At 35.2% G+C, this 16,582-nt stretch overlaps 2 protein-coding genes across 3 annotated transcripts in view; both read left to right on the forward strand.

Annotated features, from left to right (window-relative positions):
* LOC149419946 (uncharacterized) overlaps positions 1–16,582 on the forward strand; it is a 209,098-nt gene that overhangs the window by 158,882 nt on the left and 33,634 nt on the right. The window lies entirely within an intron of this gene.
* LOC149419947 (uncharacterized) lies at positions 101–6,728 on the forward strand. 2 transcript variants are annotated; one of them, XM_089637384.1, is made up of 3 exons: positions 101–4,161; positions 4,804–4,953; positions 5,536–6,728. In XM_089637384.1, the coding sequence occupies exons 1-3, from the start codon at positions 695–697 to the stop codon at positions 5,843–5,845; spliced, it is 3,927 nt and encodes a 1,308-aa protein (XP_089493510.1). In that variant the 5' UTR covers positions 101–694; the 3' UTR covers positions 5,846–6,728. The 2 variants fall into 2 exon arrangements, with proteins under 2 accessions (XP_089493510.1, XP_089493511.1); XM_089637385.1 differs by having other exon boundaries at positions 102–3,827; positions 4,804–5,672.

Below are 16,582 nucleotides of genomic sequence, written 5' to 3' on the forward strand. Positions count from 1 at the left end.
GACCGTATTTGTTTTGATATTTAGATTGTCAATGTGTGTGATTGATTAGATTATAAAAAGCCTCGCCGAGTGGATTTTTAGACTTCTTCTCTCTAAAAACAGTAGCAGGCAGTCAATATGGTTGATTGACTACTTGTAAAAGTGTTTTGTCCGGGTCGGGAATAATTTTATCTCGTAACATTAAATAAAGTAAAAATGCAGTTTGTGCAGTAAAAACGAAAACCATGCGTCTGTTATTTTGAAGACTCCATCAAGCCCCAAACTATTCTCAACATGGTCCTAACGAGCGGATGGATATAATCAGAGGATTTATCGGAAAAATGAACCAGCACCAAACAAAAGGCTTTTGATGGAAAAAATTGATGCCAATTCCAGAAGAAATTCAGATGAGTAACCTTGTGCCTTCCTATCTTTTTAATCATTTCCAAGTTCAAACAAGCTATGTTTTACTGTGTATTTTGCTAATATAATAATTTGAAAAGAAAAAAACGGCTACCTACAGCATAGATGCAAGTCATTGTGTATTATTATTGTTGGTTTTTTAAGGTTAGGTAGCTCAAACATATTATTTGTAAGAATTTGTCAAGGTACGGCTGGATTTGGTTATTTCATTATTTGTGTTTTCAGCTATAATACGATTGCGCAGAAAATATTTTAAAGGGAACATTTGTTTTTTGGTTTTTACGCAATTAAAATGGATAATATGAAATCGCTAATCGCCAAACGAGGGGTTTTAAAAGGAAAACTAACGAGGTTCGGGGATTCAATAAATAGTTTATCGTTAAACGAGATCCAAATTAGGTACGAGAAAATTGAAAGCATATTAAACCAGTTTGAATTAATTCAAGATCAAATAGAATCTCTACCAGATTCTGACGACATCGAGAATAATTCCCAAAGGGAAAGTTTTGAGAACCAATATTATTCGATTTTAGCGAAAGCAAAAGAAATGTTACAATCCGTTGAGCAAAACAAGGTAGCAATAAAACTTCCTAACCTCCAATTAAGGGAATTCAATGGTGATCAAAAAACATGGGTAAACTTCTTAGAGACATTCAAGACACTGGTGCATAATAATCAAACGTTAAATAATGTGCAAAAATTCTATTATCTGCAATCCTGCCTAAAGGGGAATGCAGCGAAAGTGATCGCCAATTTCGAAGTATCAGATTTAAATTACGTGTCAGCCTGGGAATTGTTGCAACAAAGATTTGCAAATTTACGAACTACCGTTCATAAACATATACAAGCTTTGTTTCAACTTAAAGAAATGAAACAAGAGGATCCGGTAGCCATGCGCTATTTAATTGATGAGACTAATGTGAACCTAAAGGCTCTGCAAAATTTAGGCTTAAAAATTGATCAATGGGATGCATTAATTATTTATATAGTTTCTAATAAATTAGACGCAATATCGCGAAAGCATTGGGAACAAACAACATTAGAAGAAGAATTACCAACGTTAGGAGAATTTCTCAAGTGTTTAACGTCAAGGGCGCAAGTTTTAGAATTAATGTTACATACAGAATCGAAAAAAAATGTTACCTACCCGAAAACAAATGGCGGCAACAATAACATTCCTAGAAAGGAATCAGTTTTCTTAGCAGCCGCCCACAATAATTGTATATGTTGTCACGATAAAGGACATAAAATTTATTATTGTAAAAAGTTTTTAAAGTTAACTTCAGGAGAGAGAAGCCAAATGATAAAGAGGTGTAGGGCCTGCTTCAAATGTTTGAGGTTAGGGCATACGGCCTCATATTGTAAAATTAATATGCAATGCAAGCTATGTGGTAGCGATAGCCACAACACCTTATTGCATAAGGAGAATCATCCGAGTAATGATTCCGATAAAAATGGTGAAGCTCGCCCTGGAGGCGGCGACCATATGGAAACTGAACGAGTTTCAGTGTCCAACCACTCCACCTTGGTGAAGGCGGAAAAAACTGTATTATTGTCGACAGCAATCATAGGAGTGTTGGATCGCAATAATGAAATGCATAAAGCAAGGGTATTAATTGATTCAGGAGCCCAATCAAATTTTATGTGCGAAAAGTTCGCAATAAAATTGAATTTGAAGTGTGAAAACATAAACAAACCCGTGTCGGGTATACATAACAACGTGACCCATATAAAGAAACGGGTTGCAATTAAAATGAAATCTTTAAAAACAAATTATAAACAAGATATCACATGTCTAATATTGCAGGAAATAACTACAAATTTACCGCAAGCAACGGTGGCCAGGAAGGATTTCAAGCTTCCGCCTGGATTGGAATTGGCGGATCCAAACTTCAACATAGCAGCACCCATTGATATACTGTTGGGCGCTGAGAGTTTTTGGGAGATCTTGAAGAATGATCGGCTAAGATTGGATACCGGACCTACGCTCCAAAGGACAGAATTAGGATGGATCATCTCGGGCCCGATCAACGCTCACCATAAAAAAAGGCCAGTACCAGAAATCTGTAGTTTATCAATAAATACATTGTCAAATCAAGTTGAAAAATTTTGGAAAATGGAAGAGGTGATGCCTCCAAGTTTTTATAACCACGAGGAGAAAGCTTGTGAAGCCGACTTTGTAGCCACGCACACCCGAGAGAGCGATGGTAGATACGTAGTGAGTTTGCCGCGCCGGCCGTGTGTCAACCAACTTGGTGACTCATTAGGCACAGCGGAAAAAAGATTCAAAGGTTTGGAAAGAAAATTTTTAATGAATCCTGAACTGAAATCTCAGTATGCTCAATTTATGAAAGAATATGAGCAATTAAATCACATGGAGCTATGTGAGAAAACAAAGGACCATTCCTATTTTTTGCCGCATCATGCGGTAATAAAGGAAGCGAGCAGCACTACTAAAGTGCGTGTAGTATTTGACGGATCGGCTAAAACGTCGACCGGTATTTCCCTGAATGATGCATTAATGGTAGGAGCTGTTATTCAAAAAGATTTATACACTCATCTTTTACGTTTTAGGAAACATAGATACGTCATGACGGCGGACATAGAAAAAATGTACCGTCAAATCAACGTACGCCCAGAGGATCGCAGCCTGCAGAAGATTTTATGGCGCGACTCTCCAGAAGAGGAACTCAGGCATTATAAATTGAAGACAATCACCTACGGTTTGGGACCTTCCTCTTTCCTGGCAACTAGATGTCTACGGCAAATCGGTATGGACAATCGCATTAAATTTCCCGTAGCAAGCCAGGTCATAGAAAACGATTTCTACATGGACGATCTGTTGACCGGAGAGGACGACTTGGACGCATGCGTCAGGTTGAAGCAACAGGTACATGATATTTTACTGTCCGCCGGAATGACCCTGCGGAAGTGGAGATCGAATATTTCGGAATTGTCATCTGGGTCGGGCCAGGGTGAAATTGCTGGGAAAAGCAATGGTGAACAAATGATCACTAACAATTCCAAAATTGAAAAGATCCTAGGTTTGATCTGGGATAATGAATCAGATTGTTTATCATATGAAATTAAAAGACCGTCAAGTAAGACGGAAAGTAAGCGTCAGATATTGTCGTGCATAGCTTCAACTTTTGACCCATTGGGTCTCCTAGGCCCCATAATAGTGGTGGCCAAATTAATTATGCAGAAATTATGGCAATCAAAAGCAGCATGGGACGACACACTACCTGATGAAATTTTACTACCCTGGAGGGCCTATCTAGGTGAACTATCACAACTAAATGTATTGAAAATCCCGAGGGGAATTAACCACGGAGCGCCAAGGAATATACAATTACACGGTTTCTGCGACGCTTCGGAAAAAGCATATGGAGCCTGCGCTTACGTCGTCTCAACTGATCAAGAGGGTAAGCGACATGCACATCTACTTACTTCTAAGTCTAGAGTAGCACCACTGAAATGTATTTCACTGCCCAAGTTGGAACTATGCAGTGCTGTGCTACTAGCCAAACTGATTAGAAATATCAAGTTGGAGTTAAGTATAGAGGAATCGGCCACTCATTACTGGTGCGATTCAACTATAGCATTATGCTGGTTGAGGGGTCAACCAGCGCGGTGGAACACTTTTGTGGCTAACCGGGTAGCGGAAATACAGGATATCAGCGATCCAAACCAGTGGCGACACGTATCATCGGCCGAAAATGCAGCGGATATACTGTCCAGAGGTACCACAGCTGAAAGGTTAGTCAACACTTCAATTTGGTGGAAGGGACCAAGCTGGTTGACAGAAGAGATCAGCGCTTGGCCACTATCCAAGGTGTCCTGTTTGAATCCCCCTGAGGTTAAGAGTAAAAATGTATTACTGGCAGCTAATGTTCAAGAATGGGAGATTTTCGAAAAATTTTCATCGCTAACCAAATTGAAGAGAATTACCGCTTTGGCGTTGAGATTTATAAATAATTGTCGGAATCCTAAAGATAAAATCGGAGGCAATATAACTGTCACCGAACTAGAAGCAGCCTTAAAATGTCTGCTGAAATCATCTCAAGAACATTCCTTTAAAAGAGAATTAAAGGACTTGAAAAATCACAGGATGGTAAACAAAAATAGTAGATTGAAAGCCCTCAATCCTTGTTTATTAGATGGTTTAATTTGTGCAAATGGTAGACTAAAACTAGCTACGTACTTATCACATCAACAAAGGCAACCTGTAATATTATCGCCTACACACAAATTAACCGAATTAATCATAAGACATTATCATTATGTGCATTTACATGCCGGGCCACAAGCGCTGTTAGCAGAAATACGCTTGAAATACTGGCCCATACTAGGAAAAAATACTGTTAAACGAGTCTTACATAACTGTATTATATGTTTTAGATACCAACCTCGAGTTTGCCAGCAGATTATGGGAAACTTACCTGTTGAAAGAATCACTCCCAGTCGACCATTTGCGGTGACGGGGCTTGATTATGCTGGACCTATTGACATGAAGAGTGGAGCGCTGAGGAAGTCTCCACTTATCAAATCGTATCTTTGCATATTTGTTTGTTTTTCTACTAAAGCTGTTCATTTAGAACTTGTAACGGATTTGTCAAGCGATACTTTTTTAAATTGCTTAAAGAGATTTATCGCCCGGCGGGGTCAACCTGAAAAAATATTTTCTGACAATGCAACTAGCTTCAGAGGAGCTTCCAACAAGCTTCAAGAGTTGTATGCCAGTCTAAAGCTGAACAATGACAAAATTCATAGGTTTTTAGCAGATAAAGGTATAGTTTGGAACTTCATTCCTCCTAGGGCGCCAAATCACGGCGGGCTGTGGGAAGCAGCAGTTAAATCTACCAAGTTTCATTTATATAGAATTACCAAAAATAATCCATTACAGTTTGAATTATTATATACTTTACTTTGTCAGATAGAGGCTTGTTTGAACTCCCGTCCTTTAACTTCCTTGTCTGATGACGTCAACGACCTACTCCCCCTCACCCCCAACCACTTCCTTATGGGCACTGAGGCTTCTATCATCCCTGAAGTAGACGTCCGCGAGCTACCAGAGAACAGACTAAGCCAATATCAAAAATTAAATGCCTTAATTCAAACTTTCTGGTGTAGATGGAAACGAGATTACCTTGCTGAACTACAAAAACGGACCAAATGGCAGGCCAGCAGCCAAGAAGTCATAAAAAAGGACGATCTGGTCATCTTGAAGGAGGACAATCTGCCTCCTGCATTATGGAGAATGGCGCGCATAACAGCAACTCATCCAGGACCTGATGGCGTAGTGAGGGTGGTTACCCTCAAGACGTCCCAAGGCATTTTTGTGCGACCTATCACAAAAATATGTTTGATGCCTATAGAATCAAACCAGGATCTGCATCTCCCGACCCGGCAAACTACAGACCTTCCCAAGGTCACAGCCTAATGTAACCAAGGCTGAACCGATGCTACCACACAGGACTACTGACCATAGAGCATCGCTGTGGTTGACCAACCTATATCCAGAAGCCACTGGGGCTTCCAGTCAACCAGGACCAGGGGTATTCGCTGCCTACCAGGACAGGGCACCCTTAATATGAGACTCAACCCCCTGAGTTAACATGTACCACCCTTGACAGGATGATCACCACTGGACCGAATGCAGAGTGAACGGTCTACACAGTGCAGTGATTACAGTGTTTTGTGTTCTATTAAAAGAAAAGAGTCAAGTATGAACTCATATAAAAAAAAAACAGACTTCAGTTTTTGAACTGCTCTATACGGGAGCTAGAATATTAGTTAATTAAGTGATCTAAATGTGTAAATGTTATTAATTTTATGAATTTTTATCAATCTTATGAATTATCAGGTTATGGATTTATTAATTTTATGGAATAATGTGATTAATTTTATGGATTATGTATTTGTATGAGGGTTATTATATTTTTGATTGTTTTAAGTTATATTCCCGATCCCTTCAGGTTTAGGTAGTTTAGTTATAATGAACTATTTTGATATTTGTTGAAAGTTTTTTTTGTATTGATATCGAAAAAAAAAACCCACCAGTTTTTTTTTTCTCATCCCGGCGGTGGCAATATGTTTAAAATGTACAAGTTATTAGCTAAGTGCACAACCATTTATTTTACAGGGCACTGCCTAGCACCTAGCGGTCAGTAGTAAAACTAGGGCCTATGGATAAAATAGGTGTTTTAATTACCATTGGCTTCTATGACCGTATTTGTTTTGATATTTAGATTGTCAATGTGTGTGATTGATTAGATTATAAAAAGCCTCGCCGAGTGGATTTTTAGACTTCTTCTCTCTAAAAACAGTAGCAGGCAGTCAATATGGTTGATTGACTACTTGTAAAAGTGTTTTGTCCGGGTCGGGAATAATTTTATCTCGTAACATTAAATAAAGTAAAAATGCAGTTTGTGCAGTAAAAACGAAAACCATGCGTCTGTTATTTTGAAGACTCCATCAAGCCCCAAACTATTCTCAACAGGTTTATTATTTTTAATAACAAATTCATTTATAATCCGTGACTTTATTAAATTCATAACAATCGCGTTTAATTTTATTCGAGAAAGACCTTTTAGGGTTTATTATTTTTAATCACAAATTCATTTATAATCCGTGACCTTATCAAATTCATAACAATCGCGTTTAATTTTATTAGAGAAAGACCTTTTAGGGTTTATTATTTTTAATTACAAATTCATTGATAATCCGTGACTTTATTTAAATCATAACAATTGCGTTTAATTTTATTCGGGAAAGACTTTTTAGGGTTTATTATTTTTAATCATAATTTTATTCTTAACCCGCGATTTTATCAAATCAAAATTAACCTGCGGGACAATCTTTTATTTTATAATCCGTGACTTTATCAAAATCAAAACTGCCGTTTGCTTTCCAAAACTGTGTAACACTGTTTAAGTTAACTTGAGCACTTTTGTTTTAAAATCTCGCGACGCACTTACTCTGAAAAATTGTCAAAACTCTCCCAAGTCTGAATTTAATTATTTAAAACACCGCGAGGTATTCACTCTGCAATTTAACCTTCCATCAAAAAACTCTCTCGTTTTTTCTAAGTTCAGCCCATTTATAACCGTGTTTTCTCATTAATCACTTTACAAATATATGCTATTCTAACGTTTATCGACTCGTGTATGTTCTTTTCTATTTAGGTCATAGTCGCATCATGCTAATTAGTCCATTCTGGTTATTTCAAAAAGGTTAACACACTGGCGTCCGTTTCATGTGACAAATGATCAGGCGTGGACTGGAGAGCGGTTCCGGATTCCCATAGGGCGTTTTCTATATAATGCTTTAGTGAAAGCTGTTTTTTTAAGTGTGAATTCCGGACCTTTTATTTTAAAATGCTATTGTGTCCGCAAAATTGCTTTAATGACTGTCATTTGCTTCCCTGATAGACGAATGTCTCTTTATACTAACCAGTCTAAAACCGAGAAATGCCCAGTGCAATCACCCTTGACTGAGGTCACAATCTAACGTAGACTTGCAGCAGTATTCCCTACCGTCTACAGTTGTTTATACTGTACGCTTTGATTTGAACGCTTTCACGAGCTTAGCTCTGATCATCTTCAATTTGCCTCTGATAATAATAAAATAATAGCAGTAATTGGATAACTTGCAAAGCGCCGTTCCTGTGCAAAATCATCTCAAGGGCGCTGTACAAACCTATAATACATCTCTACAGTGATCTACGTCACTACTTAGCTATTTATGGAGACAATATACATTACAACACCTACCTGGTAGGTTACTCGAGATTAGCACTCAATTAACATTATATAATTGTTCATTAGCGAAATTCAGATACAAAATCTAGGACATGATTGGGAAAATTGAATATAACTGGACTTGACTTTAACTTAGGAATGGTATATTTCGATGATTCACTCCTCCCTCCCTTTTCTACGTGAACCCAACACCCTTCCGCGATTTTTGTCTCCAACTTCCGATTTTTTTCCTGATTGTACGTAATTTTATTGCCAAATATTCTAGTGCGCTCCTTCCTTTTGGGCGTGGTTTTTTCATTTAACCGGGGTTGCACCTCTGTTTTGTCTCTTTCATCCACGAAAAGACATAAATAATTTATAATGTGCCAAACATCACTTGAAAATGTTAACAAAAAAAGCTTTAAATATATTTTATCTCTGGCCATTACTTTAAATGGATTTTCTTCTCCTATACCCGCCGTGTAAAGTCTAGTGAGCACAACAAAAATTCTGTTAAATCTTTCCACTTGAATCCTTAAAGAAATCGGAAACCTTTTTTCTCGAGTAACAGACCTGTTGCAACCAAATCTCGCGCCGTTCCATGTGATGCTACGCGTCTAAAAAGGGTTGTGAACCCCTAAAAATGTCAAGTTGATCAGCCTTGAATTCAGCTAGTTCGTTCACCTAATCATTTGGTGGGAATATTTTCAAGGTCGATGTCATATATATCAAAGCTTAAACACACCCCCTCTCTTAAATATTCTTTGTCCTGTCATAAAGTCGCACCCCCGTTTTCTCTGTAATCATGATTGGGCAATTCAGTTCTTCTGTTGCAACCCTAATGAAAACCTCCCACGCATGTATGCAGTTCCCTGTAATTCATATGCTCCTTTTCCGATAGATGGCTCTACTATGACGGTTTATATCATTTACCTTGGGAAAGACCTTGGTCCATCACAAACGAAATCGATACTAATATCTTGAAAAAAAACCATTTGTCGAAAAAGTATCATTTTAAAGTGACAAATTCAAAACTTGGGTTCGACCTTAGTATGTCGTTTTCTCGGGCGTTATGACTCCGAACGGAATGAAATTTTGGAATCAATACTAAAATCTTGAAAAAAAAGCATTTGTAGAAAAAATATCATTTTAAAGAGACAAATTCAAAACTTGGGTTCGACCTTAAAATGTCGTTTTCTCGGGCGTTATGACTCCGAACGGACTGAAATTTTAGAATCTTTCTAAGAATCATGATTTAAACGAAATTTGTACTAAAATTTTCAAAAAAAAGCATTTGAAGAAAAAACATATTATTTAAGGACACAATTTCAAAACTTAGGTTCGAATTTTGATAGTCGTTTTCTCAGGCTCTATAGCCCCGAACGGACTGAAATTTTGCAATCGCACTGAAATTCATTTTATGCATCGAAATAACTATAAAAATCTGCATGAAGTAGAATTAATGGAAAAATCATCATACTGATGGGCACAATTGCAAGACTTGGGTTCGAACTTTAAACATCGTTTTCTCAGGTTGTATGGCTCCGAATTAACTAAAATTTTGGAATCGTACTAAGAATCTTGGTCTTAAACGAAATCGATACTAAAATCTTGAAAAAAAAGCATTTGTAGAAGAAAAATCATTTTAAAGAGACAAATTCAAAACTTGGGTTCGACCTTAGAATGTCGTTATCTCGGGCGTTATGACTCCGAACGGACTAAAATTTTAGAATCTTTCTAAGAATCATGATTTAAACGAAATTTGTACTAACATTTTCAAAAAAAAGCATTTGAAGAAAAAACATATTATTTAAGGACACAATTTCAAGACTAAGGTTCGAACGTTGACAGTCGTTTTCTCAGGCTCTATATCTCCGAAAGGAATGAAATTTTAAATCGTTCTAAAAATCATTATCTGCATCGAAATCACTATAAAAATCCTCATGAAGTAGCATTTGTGGAAAAATTAAACTTTTTACAGACACAAATGCAAGCCTTGGGTTCGAACGTTGAGAGTCGTTTTCTCAGGTTTTATGCCAGGAAACAAACTGAAATTTTGGAATCGTAATAACAATCTTGGTCTTAAACGAAATTGACACTAAAATCTTTAAAAAAAGCATTTGAAGAAAAAATATTATTTTTACGGACCCGAATTCAAGACTTGGGTTCGACCTTAGATTGTCATTTTCTCTGGCGTTATGACTCCGAAAGGATTGAAATTTTAGAATCTTTCTAAGAATCATGATTTTTACGGAATTTTTACAAAAATTTTCAGGAAAAAGCATTTGTAGAAAAAACATATATTTTTAGGACACAATTTCAAGACTTAGGTTCGAACATTGATAGTCGTTTTCTCAGGCCCTATATCCTGTGATGAAAGGCTTTAAATCACAGTGAAAAAACAGATAAACCATAGCTGCAAAAAAAAATATACAAATTATTTATGAAAACGGACATGCTAACGACATCTGGCGGAGAAAGAATTGATTCAGCTTGCTTGCAGTAGACACCTGTAATAATTGGAATTAAATCAAGGTTCCGGGACGAAAGCAGAGAGGTCGTAAAATCGTCTAGCACGAGAAAGAAAACCCCCTTTCTAGGCCTAAAAATAAATATTGAATTTTGTCAACCAATAGATCTGAACAAAGAGCTATAAAATTTTGAGTAACCAATCAGTGAAAAGAGGGGCGTGTGTCTACGAAAGACAAAGGAATGAACTATGGACCCGACATTAAAATAGATAATTAACGACATTTCGATTCCCACAGAAATTAGAGGTGAACGCACTTTAGGGTAAGCGTCGACTTTCAAGGTGACAAACTCCTGGGAATGTTTACAATGACTGAGACATTTATGGGGTATCGAACCATTGAAATCGAGGGCTTTGGAAGTTTTACAAGTTGTAAAGCGCACACACAAAAATGCAATGAAAAAATTATAAACGTGATAGTATAAAAAAGGACGGGAAAAGCGAAGGAAAGTTACTGGCGGAATTTTCAACTGTAGTGCAATTATTTATGATAGAAGTAGGGTGTCGAGTTCGAAAAAATCGTACTAAAGAGAGGAGTGAGTTTTGGAAACAATGGAAATAAATCGTTATCAATTTAAGATGAAGCGGACATATTGGTAAATCAATTTTGAATGAAAATCTCGCAAAAAAAAATAGACATTTTAGAAAAGTGCGGCGACCGAATGGAAGGATAATACAGAGATTTTAGCTGCTACAAAGGTCCTAGGGACATGAAAATTGAGTATCAGAAGAAGACAGTAAAACTAAACATATAGCGATAGATTAGATTCAGGAAAAGTAGACATTTTACATAATTATCATGGTAGATAGATATTAGAGTTACGCAAGATTACAGAGGGATCGAAACAAGATAAAAGGTTGACAGTCTCATGTGTATTTTAGGAGGTAAACAATCGAAATTTGAACATGATTTTTATTTACGTTAAGGTGATAAGCCATTAGAAAAGCGATTAACTTTAACGTTGGGCTTATGAGATATTTATTTAAAGCAAAAGATATTAAAATTAATAGGTTTGAAATTAAATAAAAGTTACGAGTCTAGTACCAAAATTTGGAACGTAAACAGATGTCCAGACGTATAATATATGTGAAATCTTGTATGTAAGAGATAGGAGATGGGGCGGAGATCAAGTAAGGCAATAAAAGTGACAGATATCCCAGAGTCAAATTAGGTATATCTCCCATAGAAGTGTGGAAAAATATATATTAATTAATAATAGATGAAGTATGAAATTTTCCTGGAGACCACACACATCGGGAAAAGTGGAGAAAAGATAAAAGAAAGGGTAAAGAACGGAGATAAAGAATAATCCAAGTGGAGAAAAGTGATACAATTCAAATTTATCCGTGAAATAAATAAATACGACTTGGAAAATAATTAATTATAGAGTTATGAGAAATAACATAAGAATAAAGAAGACATTGTGCAAGAAAACGTCGCAAATAATATAAAATTCGAAGAAAAAGGGAAAATTCGAATCTGCGACATAAAGAAGAGAAAGTACGGGTGGAAATGGAAAAGCTCATATAAGTGACAATAAAATTAAGTAGAATTTAGACAAATCGAAATTCAAAAATGCGTAGTAAAGACTTCGACATGGATTTAAACAATTTTCGCACGAGATGCATAAAATTGGGATCTATATATATGTTATTGAGGACGGACCTATCACGAATTGAGAAAAAAAAGGAACGCAAAATCATGAGATTTTAACTACATTTTGTATGAACAGAGGACAAAGGGAGCTTGGGCGATTAACACAGACTTACCCGATTCGGACCCTATCGATTTAGAGTTGTGAGATGGAAATTGACCACCGCCCAGAGCCGGAAAGCAGAACATCTTATGGAAGCACAATCGATATTGATGGCAGGGATGTTCGGATTTGCGAGTTGGTAAAAGATGGAATCGATCATCAGAGGAAATTCAGATACGTCTTTTGGAATCTGAGAAGGGTATAAAATGACGGTGCAGACCAGTTTTCGGGGAGTCGCGCCGAGGATTTGAAAAGTTGTTACGTGGCAGTACTACGTTCTTTGGTAGGATTAACAGTGAAAAATCTTTAAGTGTTAAATTTTGAATAAGTCCCTGGACTTTCGGAAAGAGTACAAGTGCTAAAATCAGTGAAATTTTAATAAGTCTGTTTAATTTAATTAAACAGTGTTAATAAATAAATATAATTTAAACTCAGTGCTTAAAAAGTAAAGTAAAATATTGTATATAAAGAATATATATATGAGTAATGTAATTACATATATATATGTATTTTATTTATTAATCGAAGCATCGAAATGGTAGCGATTTTTAATACCTACCCGAGGACATATCTATATTATTGAAAAAAAAATGTATTTATTAATATTCAAGACTATGTAGAATCATATATTTTATATTTATTTATTAATATATGTACTCTTTTTTTAACATATTTTGACAATCGAGATATGTGTACTTATATATTTATATTTATTCTTCATTTAACCTAGTAAATTTACTAAATTCGGAAAATGAAAAATAGTTTAACTTCAATAAAGGAATAAAAAATATTTAAATTAACTATGCACAGTGAACGGTGGCATAACTGAATCACAAGGAGAGCGCGAGATATTTTAAAATAAACAATCTCACATCTGGGTTAGTGGGTCAGATGAGATTTTTTTTATTTATTTATTGTTTAGGAACATTTACAGACTATTAACATGAAAAAAAATCATTAGATAAGCGCTGCAAAAAAAAAACGTATATGTCAACAGTCCACTTAAAAATGTTCACATCATGCACAGATTAAGTGTCATTATACACTATGTATTAACAAAAAATATATAAACAGCAAAACGTGAGCAAAGGCAAAAAAAGGAGATATCAGAAACAAAACATACAGATAAATATATGATCCAAAAAACAAGAGAAACAAAAATAAAACAGAAAACAAATAGAGTAAATAAAAAAAAAAACAACAAACATTCACAATCTATTGCTAATTTGCTTTTTAAAATAAGTGAGACTATTTGCATATATATCTATGTAGTTACACTCAATAGAATTGTACAGACGACACATTCTAGATAATGGATTGAAGTAGGCAATATTGTTCTTAAATAATTCTAGATGGAATATATTATGATTCCTTAGATTACGTCTATTGGGAACTTTAATAAGAATATTGCTCACACATTGAGTTGCTTCAAGCTTGTCATGAATAATTTTGTGTAGACATATTAAGTCAGCAAATTGTCTTCTTTTATCCAGGGTCGTAAAGTTAAAGTATTGGAGTAGTTCCTCATAAGACTGCAATACGGAACTTAGTCCATGTTTAAACGATAACAATCTTAGAAATTTTTTTTGTACAGATTCAATAGTTTTTGAATATTTCAAGTAGTGAGGGTTCCAGATAACACTACCATATTCCAATTTGCTTCTGACCAACGAGTGGTACAAGGTTATAATGGATTGGGTATTTTTAAATGGTTTCGATATTCTATGTATAAAACCAATCATTTTCAAGGATTTACTCGTGATATCACTGATATGTACATCAAACTTAAATTTTGAATCAAGTGTGATTCCTAGATCTCTAATAGTGGTGACTGCATTTAATTGAACATTATTAATGAAATATGCATGATTCTTTCGTCTTCTGTTACGAGTGAAGGTTATAATGTAACATTTATCAATATTTAGAAACATATCGTTTTGAGTACACCAGCTATATAGTGTGTAAAGATCTTCTTGTAGCATAACTTGATCAGAATCAGTGGAAATTTTACGGTAAATCTTGAGATCATCAGCAAATAAAACAAAATGGCAGCGTAACATGGGGCCAAGGTCATTAATAAAGATTAAAAAAAGCAGAGGGCCAAGATTGGACCCCTGAGGTACACCTGAGGTTACAATTATGGGAGGTGACTCATACCCATTTATAAGTGCTAACTGTGTTCTATTTTCCAAGTAAGATTTAAGCCATCTTAATAGATCACCGTGGATACCTATACGATCAAGCTTCTGTAGTAGAATAGAATGGTTTACTTTATCAAATGCCTTTTTAAAATCTGTGTAAATGGTATCTACTTGAGTTCTTTCGTTAAAAGCACTGCAAACGTAATCACAAAAGTCAAGAAGATTAGAATTAATAGATCTGTTGGGAACAAATCCATGTTGATTAATGCATAATTGTGGTTTAAAGTGTGTGAATATGAAATTATACATTATAGATTCGAAGACTTTTGCAAAACATGATAAAATACTGATTGGTCGGTAATTTTTCACAAAAGACTGATCACCAGATTTATGTATTGGAACAATATGTGCATTTTTCCATAAATCTGGGAAAGTTCCTGTAGATAATGATTCGTTAAATATAATGAAAAGTGGCTTAATCAACGAGCTAGAGCAACATCTTACAAACAGAGGAGGTATTTTGTCTGGTCCTGGGCCTTTATGTATATCAATTCTTTCTAAACAGGATTTGATTGATTCCATGCTTACATTAAGTTTACTAAGACTAAATTGGTTGAATAGAGCAGCATTTAGTCCGAAAGTATTTGATGTGGGATTCGACTCAGTATAAACTGATCCAAAGTAATTAGAGAACATGTTGGCAATCTGCTGTCCATTATTTGCAGACATTGAATCCATATACATTATTTTTGGAATAGAATTTGTATTACGCAATGATTTAGAATACGCCCAGAAAGTCTTTACATTATCTTTTATCCCTTGCTCAACTAGGTTAATATAGGTTGTGTAGCATTCTTTAAGTATTTTTTTGATCTTTTTCTAAGAGTAGCAAACTCGGCATAGTCTCTTGGGTTATTGTGTTTTTTAGCCCGTAGTCTAACCTTATTTTTCTCTTTGAGGAGCATTTTTAGAGATTCGCTAAACCAATTGGGATAGTGATTTTTTATGTGAGTTTTTTTTTTTGGAATTTGTTTATCTATAATTTCCCATAGAATATTGTAGAATAACTGTACCCTATTGTTGAGATGACAGTTGCTGAAAAGTGAGGTCCAATTCACATTTGTTAGATCCTGACAACATCCTTCATAATTACCTTTCTTGAAGTTATGTTTGACAGGAGAGTGATTTTCTTGTAAGTATTGCATTTTTTCTAAATTTACATTTATTTCAAAACAGGGATGATGATGATCGATTTTTGATAAGTTAGCTGTGGCTGAAATATTAATATTGGTTTTATCGGATAGAACAAGGTCGAGAATATTAAAATTTTTGTTAAGTAAATAATTAAATTGGTGAAGGTTACACACTGAGATCAAATTGACAAGGCAGTGAGCTTTGTGACTAGAGTAATTGGATGGAGCTAGAATTTTTTTATAATATGCTATGTCAGGTGTCCATTTAATTTCAGGTTGATTAAAATCACCAATGATTATAAATTGAGATTTGGGATTAATGTGTTGCAAATAAATATCCTGAATATTTTTGATTCGATTACAGTAATCATCGACAGATAGATTAGGGGGAATGTACAGTACACACATGTAGATGAATGAGTTCGAATTTTCATGCGGTTTTATCATTAACCATAAATCTTCACCACCACTTTCCCAAGATGATTTATGAATTGTTATTATTTTTTTATTGACTGCTGCTAATACCCCCCCACCTTTTCTATATGTAGAGTTAGTGGATTCCCGATCTCTTCGAAAAACCAGGTAACGCTCGTCAAACAATTCATTATTGAATATTGATGAATTTAACCAAGTTTCAGTGAAGCAGATTACATCGTAATTATTGATTATAACTTCATTTTTTATGTCATTTGTTTTAGTTTTAATTCCCCTAACGTTTTGGTAGTAAATTTTCAGATCCATTTTGTATTTTATAAGACATATGTATACAATCAGTTAAAACACGGAGGATTACTGAGATAGTTTAAGGAGTGAATCC

Source organism: Hesperophylax consimilis, chromosome 11 (assembly GCF_061612785.1).
Source record: "Hesperophylax consimilis isolate HC1 chromosome 11, BYU_Hcon_1.0, whole genome shotgun sequence".
Taxonomy (NCBI): domain Eukaryota; kingdom Metazoa; phylum Arthropoda; class Insecta; order Trichoptera; family Limnephilidae; genus Hesperophylax; species Hesperophylax consimilis.